Here is a 23,647-nt window from a genome sequence, read left to right as displayed (position 1 = left end):
TTCCCAAGACTGCAAGGGCACCGAAGACGGGGGTCTCTAAAATATTTAGCAACGTCTCAGAATTAGTGACAGAGTTCCAATCACAGTTTGAGAATGAGGCTGGTTCAAATCTCAGGTCATGGCACCATGGATCACCCCACTGGACATATCAACAGTCTTTGTAAGGAAACCAGGATCAGACTCAGCCCAACTGAGCACGGAACCCACTTGAGTGGTCTCCTACCTGACTCTTTTTTTTTTTTTTTTTTTTTTTTTGGAGCTGGGTACTGAACCCAGGGCCTTGCGCTTGCTAGGCAAGCGCTCTACCACTGAGCTAAAACCCCAACCCCCCTACCTGAGTCTTAATTAAAGAACAAAAGAACAACACACCCACTCTCATGTTATTCTTCCTGTACATACCAATGGCTGGTGACAGGGAAAGAGACCAATCACTACTCTCAAATTCACTGGCTAAAATAAAAGTCTGTTAGCTTCCTGTTGATGGTAAGAGGAGAGGGGATGGAGATTCAACTCTGCTGAGGACACAGAGACCAGTGTGGAGCCTATGCGGAAAAACTTTAAAGAAAGAAAAAAATAGAGACACATTCCATATAGAAAGCGATACAAAGGGGTTATATAAATTTATTTCTCATGTAATGATTGCTTTAGAAAAAAAATCCCCACTTTCAATGTTGATCCCATCTCACGGGTTTTTAAAAAGTGATAAAAAGGACAAGGACCCCCCCCCCCCATGAAATACAATCCAGGTCCGTTCCATATTTACAGATCACCAATCATGAGAAAAGCCAGGTTGGCTAAAAGTTAACATTACTTCCAACAACCCAAATATTCCATGCATGACAAAGAACACCAACAACTCTGTAGGCCCTGGTGTCATATTCCCTTCACTGCATTAAGAAAAAGGGAGAAAAACCTTCCAGTGTTTCTAATTATTTCTTAGCCTCCCCATTTAATCGAGTTGGAGTGAACAGTTTTCCCTTTGGTGTGAAATCAAAGCACTATGTATACAACCTAAGCCGGCTTATTACTAAATATTTGGTTCCTTTCCTTCCTTTTAGCAAATGCATGACAGAGTCCACAATAAGCACCCAATGACTTTTTTTCTTTTTTAATTAAAGAAACAACCAAATTTGGAAAACTGAGTAGTCTTCTGAGTGGTCAGTTGGTTATGTGTTGAGCCTCAGGTGGTCATCTGAGCATATGGGCACGGGATGGCCACACCATGCTTGTGCAGGGAGTGATTCAATTCTGTATCCTTATGCAGTTAGGCTGAGATTGAAGCCAGGTAGATATTACCGCTGTGGTAAGTTCGTTGTCATCGGCTAAGCTTCCAGGTAGCCAACGTTTGCAAAGTGAAAAACTTTTCTATGTGTAAAAAATATCCCTTCAGTTCTTTGGTGACCAGAATTAGAAGAGAACATCAGGCAAGTATTTCGTACCTTGAATTTGTATAGGCACCCAGCATACATCTCCAACTCCTCTCTACCAAGAACAGGAGGGAGGGGTTTATATCACACAGAAAGCATTAACATATGAACAGAAACACAATCACTAAAGGTAACTGACAACATGCCCTATGGGAAAAATCCCCTCCCCTCCCTAAAAAACTGTATACATTTGGTAAGAATGTAGCTCTGAAGAGAGGCACTTGAGTGGTTTTCCTCATTGGACTGAAAACCTTTGTATCATCTGCAAAGACAGGAAATAGTGTCCGCTAATCTCTTAGACTTTCACAGTATAAGATTGTAACAATAAATCTAGCCATTTAGAAAGCCTTTTTTTTTTTTTCTCCCTCCCCCTTCAGAATTCAGCTCTTGGATAAGCTGTCCCCTAGACCCTTTCTATGTTTCCAACTGATCCAAGTTGACTTCTGAGCAGACAAAGGCACTTTAGGGAAAGTCCCCTGACCCACAGGGGGCGGAGCTACTGGGTAAGGAGGCGGGGCCTCTTCTCTTCATAATGGCAGCAGTGCTGTCTCGTCAAATGGTTGCTCGTCTTCTTAAATAAAGTGACAACCTAGGGCTCCAGTTATGAATGCAGCTCAATCTCTACCATAAATCTCTAGAAAATATCAATCTCATCAGTTTGTCTACTGTAGGCTTATAATATCTAAAAATAAAAGTTTGATATAAATAAATGTCCTTTAGTGGCAGTATACTAAAAGACCAGCCTCTTGGCCTTCAGACAACCATTGGAATTTAGCAATACAAGACAGCAGCTAACTATGCCAACCGCAAAGAGTTAGTATTGTAAAGTCCATTCGGTCTGTCTATCGTACCTGGCCTGTCATGGCCAAAGGTTCCTAAGATGTTGACACAAATGAACTGACTTTGGTCCAGAGCCAAGTGGCCCACATTTCCCAACAGCACAGAAAACTCGGCATGGGAACTAATTAAGGTCCAGTACCATTTCAAATAAACATGTGAAGAAGCCAGGAAAAAAAAAAAAAACTATACCAATACCGGAAACACGGAGATGAGAGACAGATTCCACAGGAGGAACAACTAGATCATGTAAAGTGCTGGAAGACCTCAGTCATCATTTTAAAGCAGAAAAATTATACTTTGATTATTTTTTTTTTCAAATCCCCAAACACCAAGACAGTTCGAACCAACAAAATAACTTCTACGTTTTCTGGCATCCCAGATGTCAAAATTCTCCTTCATTTTAGGTACCAAGAAGAAAAAAAAAAAAGATCAGTGCATATGTAATATAGGTAAATACAAAGAAACGAAGCCCTACCCTCATTTTGCAAATTCTGTCCAATTGCCGGTTTGAAAAAGCATTTCCCCTTTGGTGCTTTTACGGCAACATGAGACCACGAGACCCTTTCTCTTGTCTTCTTATTTTGCCGTCAGTGAAGTACGGGTGCGAATTCCACACTTTGGTCCTGATACCGGACGCCCGGAGTGCCAAGGACGGACGAGCGCAGTGAAGACTGTCCACAGATCGCGTCCACCTTTGCTGATAGCAGGTGCGTGTCCAGAAGGTACCGCTACCAGCGGCCACTGACGCTGGCGATGTCTGAATGATACTGGCGGGGCAGCCTCCCACTGGCTCCGCCTTCCAGGAAGGAGGTGCACGCGGTTGGCGTGTTTGGCGGTTCAAAGAGTTTTCTTCGGTTTTTACTTAGCTCTAGGAAAAGAATGAGAGAGAGAAAAGAGCCGGGCTGTTAGAGGTCAGTAGAGAGAGGCGCTCTGCGTAAGGCGAGCGCACAGCAGAGCTCAGAGCATGATGGGAGTGGGTTTTGTGGGGAAAGCCCAAGGTAGACATTCTAGTTAATGGAGGGCATTTCTAAACATCACATAGCCTGCTGTGGGAGAGGCACTTACTGCTCACCTAGGAAACCAAACCGGGGCAAAAGTGTTTGTCAATGGTTTGGAAAACCCAAGGAAGCGTCGTGCTCAGAGAGCCCTAGCCATCTTAAGACAGCTTTGCTAGGCCAAATGTCAGAGGCACCTGAGAAGCATTGAGGAGGTAAATTACACACACACACACACACACACACACACACACACACACACACACACACACACACACACACACACACACACACACACACACACACACACACACACACACACACACACTCCATGTCAAACACAGAAAGCATGAGGGCAGGCAAGTCACACATGGAGAGGGATTCCCGTGCCTGAAGGCCGCCCAGGAGAGAATTAAGCTACCACCTAACATTCACACCAACGCACCAAACTTGTGCTTCCTGAATGGCAGCCAGTTAGCCCCAAAGGAGAGTTTTGAACATAGTCAACAACTTTGTAAAGGTCTTACCCGCTTAGAAAATTAATACTTAAACACAACACTGAAATCTAAATTGTGAGGGAAAGAGTAAAATAGCCTTCTTTAATTTCAAAGGATCCCAAGTACTTAGGAAATGTATCTGATGGTTTTACATGGCGGTACGGAACCAGACAGGAAGGCAAACAGCTAATCATTGCAGGCAAATGTGTGTCTAGGCTAACGGCATCCACCCCATGTGATAACTCCCCGGCATCACAAGAAAACACTCTAGGAAGACATGCCAGGAGAACTGTGAGACAGGAACTTAGGATAAGCACCAAAGGTAAAATCTCTTCAATTTGCTCAACTTTCAATAACCAGGAGGGCGTAAAACTGACTTCCTTGTGTTCAGAGAGGACTTGGGCAGGAGATTCAACACCTTGGTTTGCACAGGGCTCCATTTCATTACCCCCTCCCCCCCCCAAGCATCACCTTTGGAATTCTGCAGTTACACCATGAGCCATGGGAGCTCTGGAGAGTCTTAGAGGGAGAAAACAGTGGGGTGTCTACGAAGCAGAGAGGGTGAGGACCACCAGTCAGTCAGCTATGCTCCCATCTGCTGAGTACTGGAAGGTATTCCACACACCCTAACCATTCCCGTTTTCAGAATATACACATCTTCCCTGGAAGGGTCAAGCCAACCTTGGAGGTCCATCTCTTTGTTAACACACTGTTCTTAGAGGAACGATAATGTTGTTGCATTAGAAGTGATGACAGATAGCCTTAGAATTACTTCACTTTGATCATGTCTTCCCTAAGGGGCAGATAACACAAGCATTCTCTACTTTATAGATAAGAAAACTGGTTTTTGCAAAAGTTGATGTCCCTTGTTGGCACACCGATGCAGAGCTGAGCCCCTCCCTGCCTGGTACAAGGGTCCTATGAACACTGGGTTTCATGACCATAGATAACTAAGGCCCCGTGACAGTGGGAAATGCTATCAGAGACATCACCACTCAAGTTTGACCAGTGACAGAGCCTTAGTTTGAACCGAAGTAGATACCCAACCCATCCATGAACCGTAAGAGTAGTTTGAAATTCGTGAAGAGGTAAGGCATCTCTGTGAGCAGGGCACACACGTTTCCACATTGCTACCGAATCTGAGATTCCTTCTAAGAGGCTGAATGATCTGCGTCTTATTTTAAAAGCCTGCAAACACAGAACTCCAAAGATCAGATCAAGATGGGACCGAACGTGCTTAAAGGCAAACTACGAGAGAAGACCATCTTTGGTCTCCATTATTCTCACAGGGCTAAGGTAGGAACTAGGGAGTTTGTTCCCGTGTTACATACAGAGGAAAAGGGGGAAGAAAAGGGCTGGTCATTCTTCCCCAGCAGAAGAGCACGTGCACGGAGCACGTAAAAATAATGGAACCAGTGAAGCAGTCTTCAGCTGTTTTGAAAAGGTCCCATCAGCCATCAGAAAGACTACAAGAATCATTAGGGGGCTATCAGGCCGTCCCCAAAGGTGTAGTTTCTAAATGAGTAAACCCATGTGAGGCTCAGAGAAAAAACAAAACCAAAACAAAAATACAAACCTGCCCGTGACAGGTTGTCAAGGCAAGTCCCACTGACAATATTTTAGGGTCTTAGTTATTTTTTAAGATTAAAACGAAAGCTCCTCTCTCTAGTCCATTCTTTTGTCTGAGAAACCCTAAGGGGGATATAGTCTTTTATTTTTTGTTTTGAAAATACCAACCTTTTTCTTTGAAATTCCAAGGTTCACACAATCCTGGCAGCTCTCAGGATCTTGTTGCGGGTCTGAACAGAGTCACAAACTAAAAGAATAGGTCGGGAGATGTTAGATCTACCTGAGGCTACGGCAGAAGGCGTGTCAACAGGATGCTAACGAGCCTCTCGCTGAGTCTGTCCAGCTAGCTAACCAGTTACTAAACTAATCTCAGAGTCTTCTGGTTTAAAAGGAAAAAAAAAAAAAATCAGATCTATTCTTAGACGCACCTCTACTTCTCAAGTTCATTTCCTACAGTTTTAGAACACAGGCTTTCTGCCCCGAGACAAAACCTAGTACCAGGACAACAGCTCCGAGGACAAATTTAACGATCCGTACAGTTTTGCAAAGGAGTCTTGTGTGAATCATCTAAGTATGGGACAAGCACGACTCTGGGCTGCACAGCCATCCCCCATCCATCTAGGGTAGAATGCTTGGGAGTTGTGATCAGGAGTCTGTTACCAGGCAAGCTGAATGGGAGGAGCATCTCTCCCATGAAGCATTTCACGACAGCCTCGAGACTGGCAAGGAAAATGATTTATTCCGTTCCAACAAATGCATACAGCATAGTAAAACCAAACCACCCTCGAAGTGTGATCAAAGACCCCGTGATATGTGGAGCAGTCCCTCGGCACCTAATTCCCTAATTCCACAAGGAGACGTGGTCTCAAACACATACACACACACACACACACTTCTGACCTTAGAAGAACACACTACAGTGGATGTGGTGGTTTGTATGTGGTTGCTCCGGGGAGTGGCACTATATAGGAGTTGTGGATTTGTACAGGAAGTGTGTCACTGTGAGGGTGGGCTTTGAGACCCTCCACCTGGGAGACAGTCTTCTCCTGTCTGCCTTTGGATCAAGTTGTAGAACTTTCAGCTCCACCAGTCCCATGACTGCCTGGCCGCTGCCATGTTCCCTCCTTGATGATAATGGACTGAACCTCTGAACCTGTAAGCCGACCCCAGTTAAATGTTGTTCTGTATAAGAGTTGCATTGGTCACGGTATCAGTTCACAGCAATGGAAAGCCTAAGACGGTGGACGATCAGAAAAATAGAGGGTTCAGAACCCCATCTGCCTTATTCCACACTCTCCCAAACCTAGGAGAGGGTCGTTGACAGAGGGTCATTTTCATCGTCCAGAGGAAAGCTTCCTGATGACCGCCACCTACCACCTGTCAAAGTGTTTGGGCGCTGTCCGCTTCGGCTGATCTTATCACAGAACTTGCAGCCAGTTCACAAAGAGGACACTCGGTTTCCATGACCTTGCTGCCACTCTCTCAGGAGGGCCAGCGGAAGGCTACCCAGTGCTGGGGTAGACAGGTCTCTGTATAGTAGGGCTGACCTATATCCGTGAAGCATGTGGGACTTAGGCAGGTACCAAGCGGCACCTCAGTTTCGTGTGGAAATCAACGAAAGACGGTGGGAGTATCTAACACGAGAGTCTTAGGAACAATGCTCCTTGGCTAGGCTTTATGTACTCAGGGTGAATCAAGCAATCTTATTTACTGAGACGGCCAAAAAGGAACAGACAAGGATTTGGAACAGCCCCGCTAAGAATATTCACCGAGTCTCTAGCTTTCTCGTTTCGTCAAGCCCGGCGGTGGATTTCAGGAAAAGGGCAGGCCTGGGAAAGGGAAGGTGGTCCACACAGTCCCCACCACAGCCCACATTCGTGACAAGCCAAAACCAAGGAGAGATTTGGAAGCTGGCCCAAACTCAAGAATCAATAACTGGGTCTTGGCAGAGCCTCCTGCCTGAACCCACGGTTCCCCTCACATGTACTGCAATGACCTTGCGACTAATCAGGAATTATACATCCACCAGAACCATGTTGATACAGCCCGGTGCCCCACCCCCACCCCACCCGGGAGGTGTAGGGTCCTGAGCTCATATGCACAGGCATGACTGTGGAGGAGTCCAAGGCACAAACAAAGATTTCCTAGGGCCATGTGGGTCTGGTAATACTGCTAAATGAAATGGCCAGTCACTAAGGCTTTCCGATTGTATTTTCCAATCTGATTAGCGGACCCTATCTGGAAAGGATATTCACCAGTCGGATGCAACCGTTCCCCTCACAGTTGCAGGCCCAGTCTGCAAAGTTGCAGTCCCTGAGCAAAGAAAGCTTGGCTTCTGCCTTTACTTGGTGTCACACTGTCTTTTCAACGGGCAGGAGCACATGAACTTGACACTCAAGAGCACTGCAGGGAAGACTTCGTGCTTCCTCTCTAGGAATACTTCTGAGGAGCCCTGACATACATGTGCACTGCCCTGACGTCACCTGCAGGGCCCTCCAGGGAGTACGGACAGTGCACCTGCTAAATGAATATGGAACAGACCGCCCACACGGCAGACTAGGGATGCTGAAACTAGTTTTCCTCCGCCTGTGACTCAAATTCTGCTAAAACATTAGAAAAAAAAAAAATCAGAAGGCATTAAGTCTGATCATCCAGACGAGAAACGCCACGAGAGCTCGTTTCCTCTCAAGGTGATGACCCTGGCGTTCAAGGGCATACGCGTTTGAACAAGGGATCCAATCCAGAACAATTACCCACAAACTGAACTTCTTGTTTACCACAACGGCTAAAAGAATTCAGTCGCTCACCCTGTCTCACGTTCTGCACGGGCCAATTTTAGCTACGTCTCTTTGAGGAGTTCTATTTCACCAAGGTGGACTTTCTGGCAGGGCCTTGTTGAGGTCGGAAGGTGTTCTCAGCATTGGTTAAGTGTTGGCAGGGTGAACCAGGCCGCAACTGCATCATATCCACAATGGTTATCAGAGGACCGAGTAGCTGATGGGCAGAACCTGCCCCAGGTACTAAGACCCCCGGCCAAGGGTTTTTCGGATTTAAAAATAGGAAATTTGGTGAGCTGGTGAACTGACGGTAATTGCTAGCAGGAGACAGACTAAGCCCACGACTGGATACCACCGAGATAAACTGAACCCCGAGTCCCTTGACAGCCATGCTTAAAACAAAACAACAGAAATACTGTACCACATTTGTGACTTGATTTAAAAAAAAACATTTCAACATATATTCACCTGAAATTGCCAGCAGCATTTTCCTCCGGGCACCAAAGGTTGTGATTCCCAGCTCCTTCAGATCCTGGTCTGTGAGGGTGAGGAATGTCTGGAGATCGATCTGTGGCAAACAGAAATGAGCTATAGCCAGCCAGTCGGTTATGTACGTGTCTCGTTAGAACCACTGTGGAATGGACCCGCTAATTCTATTGATTTGTTAACTCCATCTCCTGCCTGATACCAATGGTGGTGGCACCAACCCGAGGGTCAAAAATATCAGGAGATGGGTGACTGGGGCTGGAGAGATGGGCTCTGCAGTTAAGAGCACTGGTTGTTCTTCCAAAGAACCCTGGGTTCAATTCCCAGCTCCCACAAGGTGGCTCACAACTGTCTGTAACTGCAGTCCTAGGACAGCTGATATCAAACTCTGTCCTCTGTGGGTACTGCACACACATGGTACAGAGACATACATACACATAAATACATACATACATGCATACATAGATAAAACACTCATACCCAGTATACAACATCTCAAAAAAAAAAAAACACACACACACAGACAAAACACTCAGACCCAGCATACAACATCTCAACACACACACACACACACACACACACACACACATATAGACAAAACACTCATATCCAGCATACAACATCTCAAAACACACACACACACACACACACACACACACACACACACATAGACAAAACACTCAGACCCAGCATACAACATCTCAACACACACACACACACACACACATTTATAGACAAAACACTCAGACCCAGCATACAACATCTCAACACACACACACACACACACACACACATTTATAGACAAAACACTCAGACCCAGCATACAACATCTCAACACACACACACACACACACACACACATATAGACAAAACACTCAGACCCAGCATACAACATCTCAACACACACACACACACACACACACACAAAAACATCAAACCCAACATACAACATCTCAACACACACACACACACACATATAGACAAAACACTCAGACCCAGCATACAACATCTCACACACACACACACACACACACACACACACACACACACACATATAGACAAAACACTCATAACCAGCATACAACATCTCAACACACACACACACACACACATAGACAAAACACTCAGACCCAGCATACAACATCTCAACACACACACACACACACACACACACACACACATATAGACAAAACACTCATATCCAGCATACAACATCTCAACACACACACACACACACACACACACACACACACACACACACACTCAACACACACACACACACACACACACACACACACACACACACACACACGAGAATTCGGTGAGCTGATGAACTGAAAGTAAATGCTATCAGGAGACAGACTAAGCCCACAACTGGATATCACCGAGATAAACTGAGCCCTCAGTCCCTTGGCAGCCGTGCTTAAAACAAAACAACAGAAATACTGTACATTTGTGACTTGATAAAAAAAAAAAAAACAAGTCCAGGGGACGGAACGTTTGTTAGCTTTCGATCATTGGAAGATGCCAATGGGAAGAATGTTAGCTTTTGGTTAAAGGAAGAAACCAGAGTGTACACAAGATGATATCTCCCATCGTGTTGTACACAGCCATGCGTGAGAATCGAGTCCTCATTCACCGAACACAGCAGACTATCTCAAAAAAAAAAAAAAAAAAAAAATCAGCACACAATTTGCTCTATAATAGCACAGCTGTGTCCTGCGGCTTCAGCAACGAAGCGTGAGAGAAAACAGCTCAAGGGCAGGGCTCTTATTTTGAAGGGAGCCCGATGATTAGAAATATAACTGCAGATTGCAGTTCCCGTTTGCCCCTTTCCTAACACAGCACTGGCAGCAGGCGGTGATGTGCCCTGCGGGCTCCGGTACGCATCGCTTCTGACTGCAGATGTGGACAGCAAGGCTCCACGCTGACCTCAGGGTGGCTGTGACCCCAATTCCCCTGTGCATCCAAACCCCAGTGTGTTCTCTCGCCTAAAATGGTGAAGGATGGCTGGGGTGCTTTTCTGCAAGCCCCACTTTTCTACTTCTCTGCTTTTCCACGCTTTTACCCAGTAGGAAATGAAACCACAGTTTCCTCAGCAGCTAAGACCTGACCTAAAAGCCCAGAGAAAAGAACCGCAGGGCAACAAGAAGCTTCCTTCTGGAGGTCATCACACCCACAACCCAAAGGAAGGTGCCCAGGGAGGCTCAGGCTGGCTGACCTCCTGCTGCTGGAAGACATCTGTGTATTTGCCGAGGCCCAGTTTGCTGAAAAGCTCGGGGAGGTCCGAGCCTTTGAAACAACTGTTCAGGTTGCAGCCATTGCTTCCTGTCAGCGAGGAAATGCAGTCCATGTAGTTGCTGCTGCTTAGATAGTGCTCTCCTGCAAGGCAAAAGAGAGGCAGTCAGGGCCACAGAGAAGGCGGGAGGCACGGCCACCTGACACCACAGGATGAGCCTTTCACCAAGGAGACACCATTTACTGCTGTTGGGAGGTTCTTGCCATTCCGAGGTTACACTCGTGAGGCAGAAAGTCCATGCCTGCGCCTCTGCACTTAATAATCACGTGCAGTGCTCTCCCCCGAGTCTTTGATCTTTACGGCAGATTTGACGGGAATCAAACGAAGAGCTGGAAGGGAACTCTGGGACATGGTAAAGGAACAGGAAGTCACCACAGGTCCAAGCTCCCTTTGGAGAGCAGGGTGGTTCTCTCTCCCCCAACCTGTGTCTCATCACCGAGAGGAGTTGTGTCCTGCTACGGCACGCACATTCCATTGCCTTGGCATCAGGTCCGGTGAGGCTGAGGGGCCTGGCTTTAATTTACGACAGAGCAAATGGGTTTCCGGGGAAGAATGCTAACCGACCAGTATGAAAGTCTGCCTTGGCTCTGCCAACGATTTGGTAGTTGGTTCCTAGACCAACTGACGATCTGGGCCAGGGGAAGGACCACAGAACCATGCCAGACACCCAAGCATACTACTTTAGAGGGTCACAGAGTAGGTGTGGGGCCAGGCTGTCTCATGCCTGTTGTGGGTGAGGATCCAAATCCTCTCACAGCAAGGATGTGTCCCTAAGAGGGATTCTGAGAGAGTTCAAGAGAGAGAGATGATGTTCCTCCAGGCCAGGCAGATCCATGCAGGCCACTCTGAGGCTCTGTAGCAGGGAAACCTCAGAGCCCGCCTTGCGTGGGTTTCTCGAGTCACCAATCACACATCCTTCTGTTTCCCACACATACCGAGCAGCTCTCTGCAACATCTCAAAGGCTAGCCATTCATTAACATTTCTTTTCCTTTTGAAAACAAGTGTTTTCTCATGGGAGGAATATGAAGGGATCCCAAACTAGGATCTAAAATAAGGTCCTTGGGTCATCATTTGAAGGTAATCCCTGCCCGCCCCCCCACAAAGGTACTTCAAAGGCGCTACAGAGGGGTTGGGGATTTAGCTCAGTGGTTAGAGCGCTTGCCTAGGAAGCGCAAGGCCCTGGGTTCGGTCCCAGCTCCGAAAAAAAAGAACCAAAAAAAAAAAAAAAAAAGGCGCTACAGAGCCATGTCCTGGGGGCCCCTCAGTGATCACGGCCCTTGAGTGGGTACAAGTTGACCACAGGGTGATCGTGAATGCTGTCCAATTGATGAACCTACCTTCCAGGAGAGCAAAGGGGGTGCTACCAAACTTGCACTTGAGCAAGAGGTATAAACAGGGGAGTGCAAAGAAGGAAGAGACTTTGAGGTTAAGACCTGAGGTATAAAAAGTGGTCAAGCCCAGGCTCTTTGTGAGCATTAAAATGCTGGACTGGTATTATATATACTGTAGATCTGGGCCAAGTAAAACATATTCGTAAAGATTTAAACAGATATTTGAAAATAGAGACCCCAGTGGGAAATATTTATAATGGCCCATAGCTTTGTGTGGACGGTCGGTATGTTCATGTTAGCTGTTGATAGTTCCTGTGCCTTCTTTTAAACCCCACCCTGACTCTTACAACTGCCCGGGGAAAGCAAGACAATTGGGGTCCATTAATCATCCCACACATGCACCCTTTTCCCCCCCACAAGTTCGTCTTAACCTAATGTTTATTTCAACAACTTAGTAGAGTTAGTGTGAGTATCTAATGTTGGCAGAGGGAAAGAAGAAATTCAAAGCCAACTCCCACTAGGCTACAAGGCAAGTACACCTACATCCCAAGCCCTGTGTGGAATGGCAGCCCGCCTCTGGGCTGACTGCAGGGCATGGGTGTTTAGAGAATCAGACAGTAGCTGACAGAGTCTCCAGCTACAAATGGTTCATCGAGGAGAAGAGCTGACCTGACCTCTCTTCCTGATTTGGATCAGGAAGCTCATCTTCAAGTTGGATACGCCTGACAACACAGTCACCTTGACAACCACAGACTACGAGGTCCACTGCACTGGGATGCCTTCAGATATCTCGTGCTATGTTTTTGGAATTCCCAATTGGTCAAGAACCCTGACTAAACGGGCATTATCAACACACTTCATGCTCATTGTGCCATGTCCCGTCTGGCTACCCATCTCTACCACCTAGAAGAGTGGATGCTTTTATAAATAAAACCACACCGCTCCGTCTCGGCCATATCCGCTCAGGCAGAATGCCCATGATTTGGAGTGGTTTTTTCTGCTTATTCTAATCCATCAAACAAGATCTGCGTAATGAATGACAAAACCAGTTGACAGGCCACTGTCACCATCTTGCCCAAAGGAGATCTCCATAGTGACAAAACCAGTTGACAGGCCACTGTCAATTGGGGAAAATGTCACAGAGCCCCACCCCCTAGCTGAAGAGCTACAGGCAGCCCGTGGCTGCCAAGAGAGGGAGTCAGGAAGATGGGAGGTTGGGGAGAAAACAAGGCAGCTACACGACTGACATACGAAATTCCAAATTTTAAAATTTAAGTTAAAAGCCCTATTTTCACCTGTAATGGCTAGCTGTTCTTCAGTTGTCCAATGTGCGACTTTGATCATACCTTACTCAATTTCTTTCCTAGGTTCCTGTCTCTTCCTCAGTATATGGAGGTGTGCACATGCTTCTGTTATTCCCTCCAAAGACGTCTATAAAACCTGCTCCTGCCAGGTGCAAGACACGGCCTGATGCGTCATACTCAATAAGCATTCGCTAGGTATCCCTGACTCACAGACCTCAAATCCTACAGGGTTTGTAGTAACTGTCAATAAATGACGGCATTTTGGGATATGGCAAGCGCTAGAGTCTACACCAGGTACAAAACCCACCGAGAGGAGGGAACTGAGCGTCCTTCAACAGGGAGAAGCCAGGAATATTTTTGGAAAAAAAATGAGCTGCCTACACCTCATCCCCTCAAGGAAAGGCGTCTAGGTCGACACCTGAAAGTGTAACCGGAAGTCAAACTCACTTGATTTGTTCTGCTTGCGCTTGGGGCTGCCGATCGGTGCCGAGAATTCACTGTGACCCATGGGGCCGATTCCGTTTCGGTCTCTCCAGTTGTCTGACTCGCTTCCGCTCGCCAGGTGCTCACGACTGCTGGACCTTGAGAGGGACAATGAGGAGCCCTGTAAAGAATCCAAGCCAGGGAGGGAAGAGTTCAACAAACTGGATTTCTTAGAGTGTGTGGGGGGAAAATAGATAAAACAAATGCAAATGTACGGACACAATGTCAGCAACCAAACTCTCAGGAAGGTACCAGGGACAAATACAGACAGTGTAAGGTCCTCACCAAGAGGACCTGACTCTACAGATGCCCACAGAGTCCCCAGTGAAAAGAATCCTTCTTATAGTTTCAAAATGTCATGGTCGAGTGTGGTGGTTTGAATATTCTTGGCCCACAAGGATGGCACTATTAGGAGGTGTGGCCTGTTGGAGGAGGTGTGGCCTTGTTGGAGGAAGTATGTCTATTAGGAGGAGGTGTGGCCTGTTGGAGGAGGTGTGGTCTTGTTGGAGGAAGTGTGTCTATTAGGAGGTGTGGCCTTGCTGGAGGAAGTATGTCTATTAGGAGGTGTGGCCTGTTGGAGGAAGTGTGTCTATTAGGAGGTGTGGCCTGTTGGAGGAAGTGTGGCCTTGTTGGAGGAAGTGTGTCTACTAGGAGGTGTGGGCTATTGGAGGAGGTGTGGCCTTGTTGGAGGAAGTGTGTCTATTAGGAGGTGTGGCCTGTTGGAGGAGGTGTGGTCTTGTTGGAAGAAATATGTCACTGTGGGGGTAAGGCTTTGAGAGACGTTCCTCCTAGCTGCCTGGAAGCCAGTCCTCTCCTGTTTGCCTTCAGAACAAGATGCAGAACTCTCAGCTCCTGCTCCAGTGCCAGGCCTGCCGGGATGCTGCCATGCTCCTGCCATGCTGTGAACCTGTGAATCTGTAAGCCAGCCCCAATTAAATGTTGTCCTTTATAAGACTTGCCTTGGTCATGGTGTCTCTCCACACTACTACCCTTTCTGCCTCCCTCTGTAGTACAGCACACAAAACAAGGCTAGTATTTTAAAGCACCGAAATCAGGAACAATCTACGCTTCCACATACATTCTTGAACTTCTGCTGTGCTTAACCAGAGGCAGAGGTGTTTCTTGGTTTCTCACTGCTCTGCTGTAGTCTACCATGGATCAAGTGTGTGCTAGGATTGGTCTTGCTGGAACCTCATCTCTGACGCCCCATCACCCACCCACTGGCCTTCTGCTGAGACCCCTCCATCGAGTTCTGATGTTAGGAGAATCATGCCAGTTACTCCTTGGACTCGATGCTCCTTCCCGAGATTCTGTGAGATTGGACCTATTTTGTCACCTACATTTCCCAGCATGCCCGTCATCTGTTCCTAAGGCCCAAGCAGCCTCTGCTGGGTATGGTCTAGGAAATCTGGCTGCCCACCTCCTTCCTGCTCATGATGCTTCTCTCCCACCAGAAGGCAGCACTGTCTAATGTGTATAACGCCGTGCACCAGGGGATGGTCTCAGGGATGCAGTGTCACACTCAAAGATTCCATTTCCTGTATCGATGTGGATGTCACTACTGGTTTAAGACAACCCTACAAGGAAATTATGGTTTCTAAGACAGAAAAAAAAAAAAAAACCCTCTAGATTTTCCAGTGAAAATACCTTTCATATCCTAAGCCAAGATAAATCCAGAGTAGCAAGGGCCAACGACCACTGAAGTCTGGCAAAGGCTGCAGCCCTGAGATGTTGCTAGCATCCTTCAGCTCAACATCTGAGTGTGCTTCACCACTCGCCTGGCAGACTGATCCAGTCTCACACAAATTGCAGGTCTCCAAAGATGGGGATTCCTGCTCTCCTGTTAGCAGATCTAAAGCATCCACTGGATGGACGGGTCACCTGCACGCTGAGGTTTGTGAGATTAAACATCATCAGACACCCACCCCCTCCTGACTCAGTGTTGGGGAGGTTGAAAACCACTCATGGTTCCCAACTCATACTCCGATTTGCTTCGGAGAATATGGGACCCTTGTGCTTTTAAGAGGGAGATGGCAGAAAGAAAATGGAAAAATCCCAAATGCCTTTGAGGCTCAGTTCACAGCTACCTTGTTTGTGTTTTCGTGATCCACTCTAACACTAAGCAGGCAGGCAAAAAAAAAAAAAAAAGTGGAAAGTGCTTACCTCTTATCTAAAGAACTTTTAGGGAGGACAGGGTAATTACTTAGCTGTGCAAATTCAGAGTACAGAGCTCAAAGTAAGCGTCCTGCAGTAGGAAGCTGAGGCACAAGGCACATGGTGGGCTGAGTAGCCCCCTCGGCCACCGGGACAGCAGCAGCTAGGGCTGCTTCAGCTCACATGCTACCATCCACATTCTCTTTGCTATTCTTTATAATGAGTGTAAAAATAAAGAAGATGTGGGGATTTCTAGTCACCCTATAGTTTAAACATGGCAGACACCAGGATACTCTGTCTGTTGGTTGGTCTGTCCATCTGTCCATCCATCCATCTCTCCCTATCTAACCAACTATCTATGTATCTATGTATTTATCTGTGTATCCATGTATCTATCTATTTATCCATCTCTCCCCATCCATCTATTGATCTATCTCTCCCTATCCGTCTGTCTGTCCATCCATCTCTCATCTGTTTATCTATTTACCCATCTATCCATCCATCTGTCCATCCATCCATCTCTCCCCATCTCTCATCTGTTTTATCTACCTATCCATCTGTCCATCCATCTGTCCGTCCATCTGTCTGTCCACCTGTCCATCCATCCATCTCTCATCTGTTTATCTACCTATCCATCTGTCCACCCGTCTGTCTGTCCATCTGTCCATCCATCCATCTCTCCCCCTCTCTCATCTGTTTATCTACCTACCCATCCATCCATCCATCCACCCATCCATCCATCCCTTCTTCCTCACTCATCCTCTCAATAGGAACTTCCCTCTATTGTTTCTTAGACCCTTCCCCACAGCCTTCATCCACGGAGGCCAGCCTCAGTCCTTCCTGTTTTTAATCCTTTTGAGTTATTACAGACAAAAGTAAGGGCTTGCCTGCCCGGGGAGCTGCTGCCCCAGAAAACTCAGCCATGTTGCATGTGGGCCCTCTCTTTATGAAGAGAGAGCTGGTCCTGAGTCAAGTACATAGCATCACTCCTGAGGAAAGCCAGAGTCTACCTTTCTGGGCACTCAGAGAGGCAATGGTAAGAAGCAGATGCCGTGGAGCTTCCCTGGATTCCAGCCTCACTGTCTGCACACGTGGGCTGACTGACATCAGTCAGGGAAGTAGAGCAGGCTAGCCCAAGTCAGTCAAAACAACAACAAAGACACAGGAGAGGGTCGGCTATGGAGGCCATGTACATTTCCATCCCCAGAAAGCTGTCTGTCTGATTCTGGGTAAGTGCAAGAGTGGAAGGTATGTCAAGGTCCCGTGTTTGTTTTTGCCAAAAATGTCATTCGTGTTTTAGCACAGAACAGTCCTACAGCAGTGTTTCCTTGGATCATTGGCATCAACTGTGGCTCATATCCAAGACACATCCAAGCCACTCTGTCCTTATGATTATATGGGATCTTGGAGAGCTTGACACAAAGGTTCTTCTTCCAAGTGATTCAAAGTTCTGTCTGTCTGTCTCTGTCTCTGTTTCTGTCTCTGTCTCTGTCTCTCTGTGTGTGTGTGTGTGTGTGTGTGTGTGTGTGTGTGTGCATGCGCACATGCATGTCACATGGCCCTACATCAATGGCATGCCATCTTTCCCTATGCCCTCCTTGAGTTAGCTCATTAAGGAGATGTTCTAGTACATTCTGTGAAATGGAATCAAGTCTTTCTCTCACGTTTACTGGCCTATGTCTTAAAGAAGACACATCCATTCTGGGAGCCTCTTTTCGAACTAGAAGTTTGTGTGTGGGGACTGTATGGATTGATCCATGAACGTGCACCATATAAAGCACAAAAGAAGTAAGTGAATCCAGTTCAGTAATATCTTAAGTGTCCGCGTAACACCCTGAAACTATTACTTTAGACACAGAAAGCACAAACAGCTTGAATGGTCCTTTACTTCCTCCAATGAGGAAGACAATCTCATCCTTCAGAAGCTTGGCTTTTCCTATAGACACGGTTCTCCAGTAGAACTAATAGCATCTCCCTAGTATGACTAGAGACCCGACAACCCAACCCTAAAGAAAATGCACGCTATGAGAATAATGAAGTCTTGCCAAATCCTTACATACAACGGGTGGAATTTATCAGCTTCTACAAGTTCTATGCCTGACCTCTGTATTATGCAGAATCTCCAACTTGCTAGAATGTCAGGCTCTAAGCAGGGAAGTGAAGGGCATTTCTGAAGCTAAGTGTTTCATTTCAGAACCTACAGCACGGCGGCTGACAGCCCCAAGCTCTACTCTGTGGAAAGCAGGGGTAAGGGAGGCAGGGCCAAGTCTCAGCTTTAGTTTAATTCTTCTAACAAAAGATGATGCTATTTCTTCCAGAGTTCTAGCAGCCTGAGGGGGAGTGGACACCTATAGCCCAAAACTGCACATAATGGTCCCCATAGTTGTGCTGCTGAAGGCTACTTTAATCTTAAATATAGCCTTCCAGGTGGCTACTGTAACCTTGACAATGGAATTCCCCGGGGGACTACTTAGTAAGGCTTTCTTCTTCACTTGCTCAAGAGATAAAGAAAAAGAAAAAAAAATTTTAAAGTATTTGCTTTTGCCTTGTATCCATCAACAATCTTACTACAAAGAAAACGGATTGAGAAAGGAACTCCATCTACAAATGCTACTATTAGACTAACCACTCTGAAGCCCACAGCCAGCACTTTTGCAGCCAGCAGGGCTGACAGAGACTGATGGTGCTTGGTTTAATCATTCTTACCCGCCCACCCGCCCACCGTCTCTAATCTCCCGGTTTGTCTGTGTGCAAGTTGGCCAGACCCTCACTCCCTAAGGCCAAAGTCTGACATTCTCAGAAGGACAGGGTCTGCTCAGAGTCATGTGAAGCCTGACCAAGAGGATGGAGTTAGGGCCCTTCCTCCGCACGCAAAGAACGCCAGATTCCAGCCTCGCCTCGGATCTGTGCAGCCAACATCTGGGAAGCATAAGAATGTTGGAACCTTGAGATACTTCCTGCTGTGCTCCTGGCATATCTCAATGCACTGAAGTTAACTCAGATTTGCAAATCTGTTTTGATTGAATACTTGCCTTTTCCCCTATGGTGGCTTGATAGAGGACTCTTTGTGAGCGTTTACGAAACACTGCAGCTGTTCTTTGCTTGATCTTAGCCCCACTCTATCATGTGGGATCCCCTTCATCCAACAAAAACTTACTCCCAGATTTCAATTTCCACCGAACATATAGATTAACAACTTGGAAGGGAGAGAGAGGTCTACAATGTTAAGATTACATCCATTTTCACAAGTTCACAAAAGCAGAGAGGGAGGCAAGCCATTCTGTCCCCATGACCATAACGAGCCAGGGACAGGAGGCAGCTAGCTGTTCTGGGAAAAGATGGGCAGGCAGATAACTATGTACCTCATAGGCGGTTGTCATTGTGGGCTTATAGGACACGTGGTTCGCTCTCCTCAGTTCCTTGATGGTTTCTGCCGGCATGGACTTCGAGAACCCCAGGCCACTCCATGTGTTCGTAGGCGTTCTGACCTCAGTCACCACTGGCTTCTTTAACATCGCTTCAGAAAACAGAAGAGGGGGTTGGAGAGATGGCTCAGTGATTAAAAGCACGGACTGTTCTCCCAGAGGTCCTGAGTTCAGTTCCCAGCACCCACATGGTGGCTCACAACCATCTGTAATGGGATCTGATGCCCCCTCTTCTAGTGTTTTCTGAAGAGAGTGGCAGTGTACTCATGTACATAAAATGAATAAATTAAAAAAAATGGCAAATGATAGAAACCAGAAGAGAAAGCAGGAGTGTGTTCAATGGAATAATAAATGAAAAAGTTATAGCTCAGCATTTACTTCTTAAGGTGAAATGCCTAAGAATAAAACATTTTATCCAATGAAAAATAAATATGGAAAGGCTGCAGGACTCCTTAATTATGCTCGTGTATCTCACAAGATAAATTTTATTTTGGCAGAAATTGTGCATCATGAACTCAAACATTTTGGGCTTCTTTTTATAAGCACCGTTTTTGTTTGTTTGTTTGTTGTTGTTTTGTTTTGTTTGTTTTCTTCAAATCATCGGGAGAGCTTTAAAATGAAGGAGTACTGAAAGACAGGTAGGAAACACTCCTTGGTCCCTTACCTTTGGTGGCTAGTAGTTTCTTCTGCTCATAGTCAAAGGCCTGAAAAAGAAATACAGAGAGAATGAATGGCTTGTCACAGTTTTCCTAAGCATCTTACCTGCTCGACTCTCCTGCCTCTGCTTAAACCATCAGCTGAGTGCCGCATCATGGGACCACAAACACACGGCACAAGTGCGATGAACATAAATGCCCCTTCAAAACCACCTGACATAATCTATACTCTGAGCTAACTTGAAGTGGATGACAAGAGTAGGGAGTTTCCCTACACACTGAAAGTAAATTCTTATTCATTAAGAGTATCTTTCATGGGCTGGAGAGATGGCTCGAGGTTAAGACTGCTCTTCCAGAGGTCCTGAGTTCAAATCCCAACAACTACATGGTGGCTCACAGCCATCTGTAATGGGATCCGATGCCCTCTTCTGGTGTGTCTGAAGACAGCAATAAATCTTATAAATAAGTAAATATTTTCTTAAAAAAAAAAAAAAGAATATCTTTCATATCAGGACTTCTGAATGCAAACGTGAAGTGATCAAAGGAATATGTCACAAAATGGCCACAAGTATCAGTTGTGTCTCCTTCTTTCTCAGAATCCTTCTTTATATAGGTAAGTAAGACAGCGACTGGGATGGCACTAATAACATGCAAGTTATCAACCACACTGCTAAAGCCTTGGGTCTTGAAGTTAGAGAACTGCAGAACTATAGCTTTGGATACTAATGATGGTGTAAGATTAAATCTAGATACCCTAGGGTACTGCATAGACAGGAGGAACACACACCCATGCTAAGAACACTGAACAGCTATCTATGCAGAAACCAGGACAGGTCTTTCTGAGGAAAGCCATGCCTGCATGACTATATACCAGATGCTAACCCATTCCCACCTCCCCAGCCTAGAGAACAGATTAAGACTTGATTTAAAGACCTACCATGAAGAACAAGAACCTACTGGCAAGAGCTCTTTGGCTTGTCTCCCAGAAGGCTGTCCCAGCATATATAAGGTTCCCAGGGAATCCTAGTCTGGAACAGAACACTGAGGAGGGTGCGAGGAACAAAGAATAACCTTGGGCCAGATGATAAACAGTGGCGGCCCAGCACACACAATAGCTCTGTGACTATGGTGATACCTGGAGAGCCTGGTTTTTAGATGACACTGTTTTATGACATTTGGGGGGAGGGGCAACTGAAAATTGAACCGGAAGTTAAAAATCAGTGTAATTCTTAGGGGCAAGGTGTGGAAAAAGCTGCTACTTAAAAGACTGTGCTGAGCTCCGTAAAGGATAAAATGTATCAGAACAGCTCTCTGCTCCCAAGCCCTGTGGTAGAGAGACCTCACCGCCTGGTCGGGTGGGCACTCCTGAGGCTGCAGAGCAGAGGAGACCACCAACACTGCCCACCCCTGCCCACATCCCTGGCCCGGGAGGAGACTGTATACGGCCTCCGGGTTCCCGTGGGGGAAGGCCCAGGAGCGGCAGGACCCCTGTGCCTGAGACACCGCCGGAACCTGAAGGAACAGACTGGATAAACAGTTCTCTGCACCCAAATCCCGTGGGAGGGAGAGCTAAACCTACAGAGAGGCAGACACGCCTGGGAAACCAGAAGAGACTGCACTCTGCACACATCTCAGACGCCAGAGGAGAACACCAAATGCCATCTGGAACCCTGGTGCACGGAGGCTCCCGGAAAGAGCGGCACAGATCTTCCCAGTTGCTGCCGCCGCGGAGAGGTCATAGGCAGCACCCCACGAGCAAACTTGAGCCTCGGGACCACAGGTAAGACCAACTTTTCTGCTGCAAGAGACCTGCCTGGTGAACACCAAACACAGGCCCACAGGAACAGCTGAAGACCTGTAGAGAGGAAAAACTACACGCCCGAAAGCAGAACACTCTGTCCCCACAACTGGCTGAAAGAAAACAGGAAAACAGGTCTACAGCACTCCTGACACACAGGCTTATAGGACAGTCTAGCCACTGTCAGAAATAGCAGAACAAAGTAACACTAGAGATAATCTGATGGCGAGAGGCAAGCGCAGGAACCCAAGCAACAGAAACCAAGACTACATGGCATCATCGGGGCCCAGTTCTCCCACCAAAGCAAACAGGGAATGTCCAAACACACCAGAAAAGCAAGATCTAGTTTCAAAATCATATTTGATCATGATGCTGGAGGACTTCAAGAAAGACGTGAAGAACTCCCTTAGAGAACAAGTAGAAGCCTACAGAGAGGAATCGCAAAAATCCCTGAAAGAATTTCAGGAAATCATAATTAAACAAGTAGAAGCCCATAGAGAGGAGTCACAAAAATCCCTGAAAGAATTCCAGGAAATCATAAATAAACAAATAGAAGCCCATAGAGAGGAGTTACAAAAATCCCTGAAAGAATTCCAGGAAAACACAATCAAACAGTTGAAGGAATTAAAAATGGAAATAGAAGCAATCAAGAAAGAACACATGGAAACAACCCTGGATATAGAAAACCGAAAGAAGAGACAAGGAGCTGTAGATTCAAGCTTCACCAACAGAATACAAGAGATGGAAGAGAGAATCTCAGGAGCAGAAGATTCCATAGAAATCATTGACTCAACTGTCAAAGATAATGTAAAGCGGAAAAACTACTGGTCCAAAACATACAGGAAATCCAGGACTCAATGAGAAGATCAAACCTAAGGATAATAGGTATAGAAGAGAGTGAAGACTCCCAGATCAAAGGACCAGTAAATATCTTCAACAAAATCATAGAAGAAAACTTCCCTAACCTAAAAAAGAGATACCCATAGGCATACAAGAAGCCTACAGAACTCCAAATAGATTGGACCAGAAAAGAAACACCTCCGTCACATAATAGTCAAAACACCAAACGCACAAAATAAAGAAAGAATATTAAAAGCAGTAAGGAAAAAAAGGTCAAGTAACATATAAAGGCAGACCTATCAGAATTACACCAGACTTTTCGCCAGAAACTATGAAAGCCAGAAGATCCTGGACAGATGTCATACAGACCCTAAGAGAACACAAATGCCAGCCCAGGTTACTGTATCCTGCAAAACTCTCAATTAACATAGATGGAGAAACCAAGATATTCCATGACAAAACCAAATTTACACAATTTCTTTCTACAAATCCAGCACTACAAAGGATAATAAATGGTAAAGCCCAACATAAGGAGGCAAGCTATACCCTAGAAGAAGCAAGAAACTTATCGTCTTGGCAACAAAACAAAGAGAAGAAAAGCACACAAACATAACCTCACATCCAAATATGAATATAACAGGAAGCAATAATCACTATTCCTTAATATCTGTCAACATCAATGGCCTCATCTCCCCAATAAAAAGACATAGATTAACAAACTGGATACGCAACGAGGACCCTGCATTCTACTGCCTACAGGAAACA

The 23,647-nt window shown here is 46.1% G+C and overlaps 1 protein-coding gene across 2 annotated transcripts in view; it reads right to left on the bottom strand.

The window, feature by feature from the left end:
• Positions 1–589: 589 nt before the first annotated feature.
• Bicc1 (BicC family RNA binding protein 1) overlaps positions 590–23,647 on the bottom strand; it is a 242,517-nt gene continuing 219,459 nt past the window's right edge. Inside the window, exons 16-21 of one of the 2 annotated variants that reach the window (XM_032888580.1) lie at positions 20,253–20,292; positions 19,526–19,680; positions 13,974–14,130; positions 10,813–10,973; positions 8,574–8,673; positions 590–3,135 (exon numbers count right to left, since the gene is read on the bottom strand). In XM_032888580.1, the coding sequence (XP_032744471.1) occupies positions 2,996–3,135; positions 8,574–8,673; positions 10,813–10,973; positions 13,974–14,130; positions 19,526–19,680; positions 20,253–20,292 (753 nt within the window). In that variant the 3' untranslated portion in view covers positions 590–2,995. Of the gene's footprint in view, positions 3,136–5,368; positions 5,576–8,573; positions 8,674–10,812; positions 10,974–13,973; positions 14,131–19,525; positions 19,681–20,252; positions 20,293–23,647 lie in introns of those variants that run through there. The other variant, XM_032888581.1, reaches the window with a different exon arrangement.

This window comes from Rattus rattus, chromosome 18 (assembly GCF_011064425.1).
Source record: "Rattus rattus isolate New Zealand chromosome 18, Rrattus_CSIRO_v1, whole genome shotgun sequence".
Lineage (NCBI taxonomy): Eukaryota > Metazoa > Chordata > Mammalia > Rodentia > Muridae > Rattus > Rattus rattus.
This window is presented reverse-complemented; position numbering and strand designations above follow the sequence as displayed.